At 45.7% G+C, this 11,937-nt stretch overlaps 1 protein-coding gene across 1 annotated transcript; it reads right to left on the bottom strand.

Annotated features, from left to right (window-relative positions):
* Positions 1-507: 507 nt before the first annotated feature.
* On the bottom strand, positions 508-10,159 carry NR2C2AP (nuclear receptor 2C2 associated protein). The gene is made up of 6 exons (XM_032223065.1): positions 10,002-10,159; positions 7,476-7,624; positions 5,062-5,152; positions 2,931-3,036; positions 2,390-2,457; positions 508-1,336 (listed from the first exon to the last, which is right to left on the bottom strand). The coding sequence occupies exons 2-6, from the start codon at positions 7,514-7,516 to the stop codon at positions 1,220-1,222; spliced, it is 423 nt and encodes a 140-aa protein (XP_032078956.1). The 5' UTR covers positions 7,517-7,624; positions 10,002-10,159; the 3' UTR covers positions 508-1,219.
* Positions 10,160-11,937: the final 1,778 nt, after the last annotated feature.

Genomic DNA, 11,937 nt, shown 5'->3' with positions numbered 1-11,937 from the left:
CGCCATCGCTGCCCTAGTCCTTTTGACTAGATTAAAGATAAAGGTAAAGTTCCTGTCACACATAAATGCTAGTCGTTCCCTACTCTAGGGGGCGGTGCTTATCTCCGTTTCAAAGTCGAAGAGCCAGCGCTGTCCAAAGACATTCTAGCCGGCATGACTAAATGCTAAAGGCGCACGGAACGCTGTTACCTTCCCACCAAAGGGGGTTCCTATTTTTCTACTTGCATTTTTACATGCTTTCGAACTGCTAGGTTGGCAGAAGCTGTGACAAGTAACGGGAGCTCACTCCATTACACTAGGGATTCGAACCGCCAAACTGCCGACCTTTCTGATCGACCAGCTCAGCGTCTTAGCCACCGAGCCACTGTGTCCCTTTCACTAGATTATAGACATACCCAATTCCAGCAACCGTTCTTCATATGTTTTAGCCTCCAGTCCCCTAATCATCTTTGTTGCTCTTCTCTGCACTCTTTTGAGAGTCTCCACATCTTTTTTATAACATGGTGACCAAAACTGGATGCATTACAGGTAATCCTCGACTTACGACCACAATGGAACCCAAAATTTATGTTGTTACCCAAGACATTTGCTGGTGAGCTTTACCCCATTTCACCACCTTTCTTGCCACCATTGTTAAGTGAATCTTTTATCACGTTGATAAATTTGTTACCTGCTTGTGGAGCGAATCTGAAAGTCCATTTCCCTCTTGAAAAAAAAAGCACCATTGGGACATGTGGTTTGCCAAACACCTGAATTCTGATCCTGTGATTGTAGGGATGTCATAACTGAGTAAATTGTTGTACGTCAATTGTACGTCACCTGTAGTAGCCCAGATTTCAAGTTAGAACCAGAGGCCCTTTCAGCACGGAAAATGTAGGGTTTTTTTTAAAAAAGAAAACCTCTAGTTGCCACACTCAAGAGTGAAACTGTTTTTTCCCCCCAGCCGTTCAAAGTCCTCCTGACATAGGAGAAAAACAGGAAGGAAGGAAGTTCATTTGCTCTCAAAGCACCAAACTTAAATCAGTCAAATCTAGCTCACACCATCTTAGAAGTCCCAGACTGGTATTTTAACAGATTAACAAGAGTTGGAAGGGACCTTGTAAGTCATCTAGTCCGACCTTCCGTCCAAGCAGAAGACCCTACACCATTTCTGACAGAGGGAACGTCCAGTCCAGTCTGCCAGCTTCACAAATCCTTCAGCTTTCGCTTCCTTCTCTAATCAAAGTTTCTGCCCGAGGATGTCGAGATGGTAAATGATAATTCGCCCAAAGAAATCTGAGCTGTTTTGAAAAGTGATTTTCAGTTGATCCAGTGGTTCTGCTTTGAATGGGAAGCTGTAGAGGAAGCGGGAGTTAAGGAACAGACGATGTGAATAGAAATAGTATAGAAATACAATCCCCCAAATAAAAACAACTGGGGATGGAGATCCTTTATGGAGGTGTTACATGATGCACCTAAAATCATTTCTTATTACAGCAATGCATCTATAATGTGCACAGCGATAGCACTTAAGACTTATATACCGCTTCACAGTGCTTTACAGCCCTCTCTAAGCGGTTTACAGAGTCAGCCTCTTGCCCCTAACAATCTGGGTCCTCATTTCACCCACCTCGGAAGGATGGAAGGCTGAGTCAACCTTGAGCCTGGTGAGGATTGGGTTCCACCACAAAACCGCGTTCGACTAAAGGGCGCTCGACGAAACCGCGTAGCTGACGTCATCACAGCGCGACAACAGCGCGGAGAAAAAAGCACGCTGTAAACGCTAAACCTAAAATTAACCCCTAAACCTAAACCTAACCCCCCTAAACCTAATCCTAAACCTAATCCTAAACCTAACCCTTAACCTAACCCTAAACCTAACCCTTAACCTAACGCTAAACCTAATCCTAACCCTTAACCTAACCCTAAACCTAACCCTAACCCTAACCCTTAACCTAAACCTAACCCTTACCTTAACTTGAATCGGCTTGCTTTCAAAGCGCTATTTAAAGCGCCCTTCTTTCTCCGCGCTCGCTGTTGTCGCCCTGTTGATGACGTCAGCGATGCGGTTTCGTCGAGCGCGCTTTAGTCGAGCGCGGTTTTGTCATGCCACGGAGGATTGAACTGCTGGCATTGAGCAGAGTCAGCCTGCAATACTGCATTCTACCCACAGGGTGGCTAAGGCTTAATTTACTGAAGAACTCATCCATAGGGCAGGGTGGAATATCCACAACTAGCATGTGGATAGAAAAGATTGTGAGAACGCAGGGAGAGATGCCAGAAGAACAAAATAGGAAACAAAGCGGCAATCACACCAGAAAACCCTGCAGGGGTGTATGTGAGCCACAGATCCACACATTTTTTTTTTAATTTCGGTTCTTGGTATTCTGAATTAGTTGGTAAAGGATATTTGGAGAGAATTGTTATCTTCAGGGTAGACTTCAGCAACAGTGGAGAGGTCTTCTCCTTTCCGTCCTCCTTTGGAAGTTTGAAGGCAGAAAAATAAGATGCACAGTTGTGAAAATGTTTGGGAAGTGTTTTTCAATAGTATTATCAGGCACATTTCACAAAGAAAAGAATTTGGAAAGGAAAAGTACTGAGGAAGAGACAGTACGGGTGGTCCTCAACTTACAACTGGTTGTTTAGTGACCGTTCAAAGTTATGACAGATCTCCCTGAGGTTACTTACAACATACTTCAGAAGTTCCAATGGCTGAATCTTCATAATGTGACCAGATGTTGGTGCTGACAACTGGTCAGCATTTACAGCCTTTTGCAGTTTAACCAATTTGGTTGTATTTAAGTACGACAATAAAGATTATGCTTATACTTAACACCAGCGCATTAAATGCATTTAAATATGTAAAACACACACACACACACTTGTCTCTCAGATGGAAAAAGACAGAGCAAGGACATGCATTTTTAACTGTGGGTGAGGTTTTTTTTTACCTTGGAGGATGCATTTTCGGCTTGCAAATCCCCCCTGGAATTGAATTTGAATTTGAGACGCCTGGACGGTCTGAGGAAATTCCATTGTCAGCCACTGGATGGCACCCTAATACAGCAAAAAACAGGACATCCCCAGTTTAAGAGAAATCCAAACAAATTAAAAAATACAGGAAGGCAGATATAAAAAGAAAAGCTTTCTGTCCAAGTTTCTCTCTCTCTTCTCTCTCCCTCTCTCTCTTCTCTCTCCTCTATCTCTCCTCTCTATCTCTCCCTCTCTCTCTTCTCTCCTCTCTATCTCTCCCTCTCTCTTCTCTCTCTCTCCTCTCTCTCTCTCCTCTCTTCTCTCCTCTCTCTCCCTCCCCCCTCTCTCCCTCTCTTCTCTCTCTCCCTCTCTCTCTCCTCTCTATTTCTCCCTCTCTCTCCTCTCTCTTCTCTCCTCTCTCCTCTCTATCTCTCCCTCTCTCCCCCCCTCTCTCTCCCCTCCCTCTCTTCTCTCTCTCTCTCCTCTCTATCTCTCCCTCTCTCCCCCCCTCTCTCCTCTCTCTCTCTCCTCTCTCTCTCTCTCACACACACACACATAAACACACACACACCGGCAGCTGCAAAAGCCTAATGCAGTTTTTTTCAGCGTTGGCAACTTTTAAGGTGTGTCCAATCTAGGGGTGAAATAAACTTATCTTCGCTACCGGTTTGCAAATGTGAGCGCATGTGCCACCTCCATGCATGCACAGGACCTTCCAGGCACGCGGAGTGTGTCAAAAAAATGGGACAATTGATGATGTCTGGGTGGGTGGGCAGAGCCTCCCGCCGTCACTGCTACCGGTTCACCCGAACCAGATAGAACCGGCTCAATTGCACCCCTGCTCCAACCCCAGAATTCCCCAGCTCCCCACCCCACCCCGATTCTACAATTTGGGCCAGCCGTTCCCTCACACACACCAGCCCATCTGACAGAGTGGTTGTAGTTGTGGGGCAAATAGGAGGCAAGAGGAATATGAGGTATGTTCACCGCCTTGAGTTACTTATACGAAATAATAAAGGTGGGATCAAAAATATCTAATAAACAAGCAAGCGTTGGCCTAGCCCACAAGTGGGTTGTAAGGTTTAATAGAAGTGTTTGTGAATGCTCCAGGCAAAAGTTGGATGTTACTTCTAAGACTTGGGAACTGGGTATGTCTAGTTTAATGAAAAGAAGGACTAGGGGAGACATTATAGCAATCTTCCAATATCTCAGGGGCTGCCACAAAGAAGAGGGAGTCAAACTATTCTCCAAAGCACCTGAGGGTAGAACAAGAAGCAATGGGTGGAAACTAATCAAGGAGAGAAGCAACTTAGAACTGAGGAGAAATTTCCTGACAGTGAGAACAATTAATCAGTGGAACAGCTTTCCTCCCGAAGTTGTGAATGCCCCAACACTGGAAGTCTTTAAGAAGATGCTGGATAACTGTTCTGACCCCCTCCTCCGTCCAGTAACGAATGCCGAGACAAGCTTAACTGGAATGTACTTTAATAGCAAGAAACCAAATCCTCGGTGGCTGAAAGCCAAGCATAACAAACAGATAAGGACCTTGGCAGCAACTCAGACAAACCTTGGCAGCAATCCAGCCTGCCAAGGTAGTTACAAAAGTTCTCCAACTTTTAGTCAATGTGTTGACTTCTGCAAAGAGGGGCATGTGCACAAGTAGTCTTTTTATAGTCTGGAGGGGAGCCTAATGACCACCAGTTGAGTGCAATTACCTCCTGTAACTGCACAACTGTTCCTGACTCCTATTAGCTCTTTGATGCCGGGCATCCAGGAACAACTCACTGCTGGACTCAGGCTCACTCTCCCTTGTCTCCTCCCCACTGGTCCAAGGGGTCAGGCGCCTCCTGGTGGCCAACCAGCCTCTCTGCGCCCTGCTCGGAGTCAGAACCCTGTCCAGGGTCTTCCACATCCGCCAGAGCTGACTCATAGGGCCCCTCACTGTCGGAGTCTGGTGGCAGCTCCAACGGCTCCTGCTGGGCCACAACAGATAACCATTTGTCTGAAATGGTATAGGGTTTCCTGCCTAGGCAGGGGGTTGGACTAGAAGACCTCCAAGGTCCCTTCCAACTCTGCTATTGTATTGTATTGTATTGTATTGTACTTCACCTGGTCTGAGCTCCAACTAGTTTCTTCATTTCCGTCAAACATGTACTTCTTTCCAAATTGCTTCACCTCTCGGTTGAGGACAGAGCTCACCCTAAAAAATTCAGAAAATGAAAAGCAAGAGTGAAGGAGAGATTTCCCCCCCCCCCCCCAGATTTCAATGCAAAGCTAACCAGTAGCAGAGAAATTTTGTACTTTTGATCGCAGAATAATAGAATTGGAAGGGACCGTGAAGGTCTTCTAGTCCAGGGGTCAGCAAACTGCGGCTCTGGAGTCGCATGTGGCTCTTTCCTCCCTCTGCTGCGGCTCGGTCACCATTCGGCACCCCAATTTTGAGAGGAGCTTCCAGGGGGGGGGGGAGAGAAGCACAGTGCGCCAGGAGAAGACTCTATGGCAAGGGGAGGGTTTTCCAGTTGTCCCCACAATTGATAGGGCTTTCGGTTATGACAGGTAGAGGAAAAAGTATGCTGTGCTAGGAGGAGACTCTATGGTGGGGGAACTGAACTTCTGGTCAGCTCCAGAATTGAACAGGGGATTTCCGGTTAGGACCTTTGTGGCTCCCGGTGTTTTCTTTTCTGTGGGAAACGGGTCCAAATGGCTCTTTGAGCGTTTTGGTTTGCCGACCCCTGTTCTCGTCCAACCCACTGCTCAACCATTTCAGGCAAATGGTTCTCCAATCTCTTCTTGAAAACCTCCAGCAATGAAGCCCTCACAACTTCTGGAGCCAAGCCATCCCACTGATTAATTGTTCTGAGAGGAAATTTCTCCATGCAAATAGTCCTTGACTTACAACAGTTTGCTGAGTGACCATTTGAACGGCACCCAAAAATGTGACTTAGGACCATTTCTGCACACTTATGACTGCTGCAGCATAGTCATGTGATCAGACGCTTGGCAACTGGTTCTCGTTTAATGAGGGTTGCAGTGTCCCGAGGTCATGGGATCACCTTTTGCGACCTTCTTACTGGCAAAGTCAATGGGGAAGCCAGTGTTGTGGCCTGCCAGCAGCTGGTGGAACTGGCGGCAGACTCAGACAGTGAGGAGGTTAGGGAGGAACGTGACCCATCAAAACCGCGCTCGACTAAGCCACGCCCGATTAAACCGCGTCGCTGACGTCATCAACAGGGCGACAACAGCCAGCGCGGAGAAAGAAGGGCGCTTTAAATAGCGCTTTGAAACCAAGCCGATTCAACTTAAGGTAAGGGTTAGGTTTAGGGTTAGCTTTAGGTTTAGGTTAAGGGTTAGGTTTAGGATTAGGTTTAGGGGTTAATTTTAGGTTTAGGGTTTACAGCGTGCTTCTGTCTCCGTGCTGTTGTCGCCCTGTTGATGACGTCAGCGACACGGTTTAGTCGGGCGCGGTTTTGTGGTGGAACCGGGGAGGAACATGGGCCAGTCCTGGAGTCTGGGGAAGGCTCTGACGAGGGCTCTGTGTTAGAGGCAATAGCAATAGCAGTTAGATTTATATACTGCTTCATAGGGCTTTCAGCCCTCTCTAAGCGGTTTACAGAGTCAGCATATCGCCCCCAACAATCCAGGTCCTCATTTTACCCACCTCGGAAGGATGGAAGGCTGAGTCAACCCTGAGCTGGTGAGATTTGAACAGCCGAACTGCCGAACTAGCAATCAGCTGAAGTAGCCTGCAGTGCTGCACTCTAACCACTGCGCCACCTCGGCCCTGGCAGAGATGGGGCCAGGGCCGTCTGACAGTTATCAGCTGCCTTCGGAGTCGGAGACCAGTGGGGCAGAAGAACAGCTGGGGCCTGTTTCCGATGTGTGTACATGCACAAAGCTGTCAGTACAAGGGAACAGCTAGGGAACAAGGGCTAACTTGGGAATAAATCCACAGGTGGACGGTGAATGGCCCCTCCCATAGGGAATAAAGAGGAGCCAAAGGGGAGGGCAGTTTGCAGGAGACAATTTAGTTCAATTCCTTAAGGTGAAAATCTGTTCCTGACTTCTTGCCAAGTAATTGCTGCTACAGCGTGGCGTTTGGAAGATATCGGCCTGGCAGCTCTCCAAGCCTGATAAAGGTCTGTAGTTGTGAAATCTCATGAAAGACAGTTGGCCGGGACTTTGCTGGGGAGAAATTCCCTTTAACCAAAATAAAAGAGGTTTTATCGGGACGAGGAGTCGGCTTCGTGATCTTGGGAAACCTAGGTCAGGACTCCCAGATTGACTTAACCACCATGTTACTCAACTTAATAAGTGCAGTGATTCTCATAGTAACTGCGGCAAGAAAGGTTGTAAAACTGGGCAAAACTCACTTAACAACTGCTTCGCTTAGCAACAGGATTTGGGGGCTCAATTATGGTTGTAGGTCAAGGACTACCTGTCATTCCAGGTTGGATCTCTCTTTCATAAGCTTCCATCTGTTGCTCTTAGCAATTTTGAAAACCAAGATCCAAAGATACACTCACCTGCTTATAGTTTCAGAGCAGATCAGGGAAGACACGGCCATGCCTTTCGCTTCCGGTCAGATAAAACACAACCGAAGTGACTCGATGGCAAATAGAACAGTGTGTCTGTGTGCACATTCGTGTGTCCTTCCGATGACTGCAGTCGATCACTTTGATTAAAGAAGAATCAGAACAAAATGAATTTGGAACCAAGACTCATACCAGATCATTCTTAGAACTAACGCACATTTAGATATTTAACACTGTAGATCAGTGGTCTCCAACCTTGGCAACTTAAAGACTTGTGGACTTCAACTCCCAGAGTTCCTCAGCCAGCTTTGCTCCAGAGGTTGTGAATGCACCAACACTGGAAGTCTTTAAGATGTTGGATAGCCATTTGTCTGAAATGATATAGGTTTCCTGCCTGAGCAGGGGTTGGACTAGAAGACCTCCAAGGTCCCTTCCAACTCTGTGATTCTATTCTATTCAATAGCGCTTAGACTTGTATACCAGTTCACAGTGCTTTTCCAGCCCTCTCTAAGTGGTTTACAGCCTATTGGCCCCAACAATCTGGGTCCTCATTTCACCAACTTTGGAAGGCTGAGTCAACCAATTTGTTAAGGGAATCACAGCAGTTCTTAAATTAGTGACACGGTTGTTAAGTGAATCTGGCTTCCCCATTGACTTTGCTTGTCAGAAAGTCACAAAAGGGGATTGCATGACCCTAGGACACTGCAACCGTCATAAATGCGAGTTACTTGTCAAGCATCCAAATGTAAATCAGGAGGCCATGGTCTTGCAGCAACGGTCATAAGTGCGAAAAATGGTCATGAGTCACTTTTCCCAGTGCCGTTGTAACTTCGAGCAGTCACCAAATGAACTGCTGTAAGTTGAGGATTTTCTGTATTCAGAGGAATGCCAGCTGCTCACAAATTCACAATGCAATATAGGTAGTCCTCAACTTACAGCAGTTCATTTAGTGACCACTCAAAGTTACAACATCATTGAAAACAGTGACTTATGACCGTTTTTCACACTTATGACACCCTTGTAGCATCTCCATGGTCACTTGATTTACATTCGGATGCTTGACAACCGGCTCACATTTACGACGGTCGCAGTGTCCCGGGGTCATCTTGCGACCTTCTGATAAGCAAAGTCAAGAGGGAAGCCAGGTTCACTTACGGCAGTGATTCACTTAACAACCAGGGCAAGAAAAGTCGTAAAATGGGGCAAAACTCACTCAACAATTTTCTCACTTAAGAACATACATTTTGGGCTCAATTGTGGTAATAATACAATACAATACAATACAATAGCAGAGTTGGAAGGGACCTTGGAGGTCTTCTAGTCCAACCCCTTGCCTAGGCAAGAAACCCTATACCGTTCTAGACAAATGGCTATCCAACATCTTCTTAAAGACTTCCAGTGTTGGGGCATTCACAACTTCTGGAGGCAACTTCTGTTCCACTGATTAATTGTTCTAACTGTCAGGAAATTTCTCCTTAGTTCCAAGTTGCTTCTTTCCTTAATTAGTTTCCACCCATTGCTTCTTGTTCTACCCTCAGGTGCTTTGGAAAATAGTTAGACTCCCTCTTCTTTGTGGCTACCCCTGAGATATTGGAAGACTGCTATCATGTCTCCTCTAGTCCTTCTTTTCATTAAACTAGACATACCCAGTTCCTGCAACCGTTCTTCATATGTTTTAGTCTACAGTCCCCTAATCATTTTTGTTGCTCTTCTCTGCACTCTTTCTGGAGTCTCCACATCTTTTCTACATCATGGCAACCAAAACTGAATGCAGTATTCAAGTGTGACCTTATCAAGGCATTATAAAGTGGTATTTAACACTTCACCTGATCTTGATTCTCTCCCTTTGTTTATGCAGCCTAGAACTGTGTTGGCTTTTTTGGCAGCTGCTGCACACGGCTGGCTCCTATTTAAATGGTTGTGCATTAGGACTCCAAGATCCACCTCACAGTTACTACTATTGAGCAAGGTACCACTTATATTGTGCATTTCGTTTTTCTTGCCTAAATGTAGAACCTTACTCTTTCCACCATTGAATTTCATTTTATTAGAGAGTGCCCAATGTTCAAGTTTGTCAAGATCCTTCTGTATCTTAAGCCTTTCTTCTGGAGTGTTGGCTATTCCTGCCAGCTTGGTGTCATCTGCAAATTTGATGAGTTCCCCATTTATTCCCTCCTCCAAATCATTGATGAAGATAAGTTGAGGACTACCTGCCCACTTTTTGCGTGAGAGCTCTGACCGGGAATTTAATCCCCAAATCCATGTTTTTTATGCTTGGCAACTTTTAAGCGGTGTGGACTTCAACTCCCAGAATTCAGCAGGGCTGGCTGGGGAACTCTGGGAATTGAAGTCCTTTCCTCTTAAAGTCGCAAAGCTCGGAAAACAACTGATCTTTAAATTCAATCTTTCCCCCCCTCTTTCCAGCATGGAAATTAAAGTTATTTTGACAAAGCAATTGCATGCACAAAAGGCAAAAGAACAAAGGGAAAACTTTGGCCACCGGCTTTTTCTACTGACCTGCAAACTTTGCAGAGGGGAGCAGACACAGAAAATAACACCGATGCACCCCCTGTGTCTATTTCTTATCCTCTCCCATCCAGGCAGGAGGGGGAAAAAGCCATAGAGGCAGGAACAGAAGCAAAGAACAGGAGAAATTCGCCTCGTGCCATTCACACTTCCGGTTTCCTGCAGCCCTGGAAAATCTTAAAGAGACACGACCGAAAAAAAAGACCTGCGGGGGAGGGTGGGGGGAAATCATTGTAATCCAAAATTGTAGGTTGCGTCACGCCTCTTCATCCACCAGGTGGCGGTAGCAGCGCAGCGGGGAGAAAAATCAGGACTGGATATTTAAAACGGAGTTTTATCAGAGATGGAAGGGAACTTGTAGGTCATCTAGTCCAACCCCCACCCCCAATGCCCCCCCACCCGAGCAGGTCTCTTCTTTGGCAGCGGTAATAACCATGCAAAATTGCAGAATAAATTTCCAGGAGGCTCAACCTTGTTTTGGTGGTGAGATTCCTTTTTTTTTTTGGCAAAATGAGAAAAATTACACCGAGTAACTGTAATAGTACAGGTAATTCTCATCTTATAACCACAATTAAAGCCAATTTTTTTTGATGCTGTGAGACATTTGTTAAGTGACCTTTGCCTCACGTTACAACCTTTCTCGCCACAGTCGTTAAGTTGAATCACTGCAGGTGGTCAGTTAGCAACCGGAAAACTGGCTCCCCCGTGGACTTCGCTTGTCAGTGTAGAAAGTTAAAACCCAACCCCCACTCCTAGGAAAATGAAATATCCTGGGAAATATTGAAAAGGCAGAATATTATATTTCCATGGATCAGAAATGGAGAAACATGTGTTTAGGCAGGAAGCAAACTCACTCTTAACACCTTTGTCAATGGGCCATTAAAGGCCTGAGCCAGTCTATTCTACATAACAAAGATATCCCTCATTCAGCTCCAGGGTGATGGGATTAAGCCATCTTAACCCATCTCATCACAGGGCACCTGGGAAGAAGCAAGGCTCAACCAAACCTGGATTCAAAACACAGCCTAGAGAGTTGCCCCTGCATGGCCCCATGGGAGTCTGACAACCAAACAGAATACAAGATCAAGATCAAAGCCCAGAGAGGGCATAAAACCAGGGACTTTCAGCATCTCTCCCCTCTTTTCTTCTTCACCCAACATCTGGAAGCATGTGTTCCCCCTTTTCTGTTCAGGAGCTCAAGCCATGTGAATCCCATCCACCATTAAACCATCTTTCCAAGCAGCCTCATGTTTCCAGTGTCTTTTTCCCCACATGGAACTGGACATTTCTTCCAACATCAGAAGGTCGCAAAAGGAGATCATGCGACCCCGCAAACATGTCATAAATATGAGTCAGTTGCCAAGTGTCTGAATTTTGATCATGTGACCATGGGGATGCTGCAATAGTCATAAGTGTGAAAAATGGTCATAAGTCACTTTTTTCAGTGCTGCTGTAATTTTGAACGGTCACTAAGTGAACTGCTGTAAGCTGAGGACCAGCTGTACATATAATAAATAACAACTATCATTATATACAATTAATTATATACATTAAAAACAATTAATCAGTGCAACAACTTGCCTCCAGAAGTTGTGAATGTTCCAACACTGATAGTTTTTAAGATGATGTTGGATAACCCTTTGTCTGAAGTGGTGTAGGTGTCAGGATTCCAAAGAGCATCCAAAAGTAAATCAGAGTCCAAGGCAAAGTATTGCTCAAAGTTCCAATTGATTAAGAGAGCCATGTTGGCACATCTGGGAAAACCTGAATCTGGAAGTTTCCGGTTTTCCCCACCTACTTGAAAGTTCAAGACCTTACCCCCACACCCACAAATCCATCACATGGTCCAATTTCCCACTGTCATGCTAGCAGTTCCACCCATCCAATTCCGGTCAGGTGCAGAGGTGCAGAGACAAAGGATGACCTT

Source organism: Thamnophis elegans, chromosome 1 (genome assembly GCF_009769535.1).
Source record: "Thamnophis elegans isolate rThaEle1 chromosome 1, rThaEle1.pri, whole genome shotgun sequence".
Lineage (NCBI taxonomy): Eukaryota > Metazoa > Chordata > Lepidosauria > Squamata > Colubridae > Thamnophis > Thamnophis elegans.
Note: the sequence above shows the minus strand (reverse complement) of the source record. Positions and strands in the feature narration are given on the sequence as shown.

What these genes read in the sequence shown, in the direction of transcription:
- NR2C2AP (XM_032223065.1), bottom strand. Translation starts at nt 7,516, where the DNA reads ATGGCCGTGTCTTCCCTGATCTGCTCTGAAACTATAAGCAG. An exon ending in TGCTCTGAAACTATAAGCAG is followed by an intron (nt 5,153 to 7,475) that starts GTGAGTGTATCT and finishes TGAATTTTTTAG; the next exon opens with GGTGAGCTCTGTCCTCAACC. An exon ending in CCGAAAATGCATCCTCCAAG is followed by an intron (nt 2,458 to 2,930) that starts GTAAAAAAAAAC and finishes AAACTTCCAAAG; the next exon opens with GAGGACGGAAAGGAGAAGAC.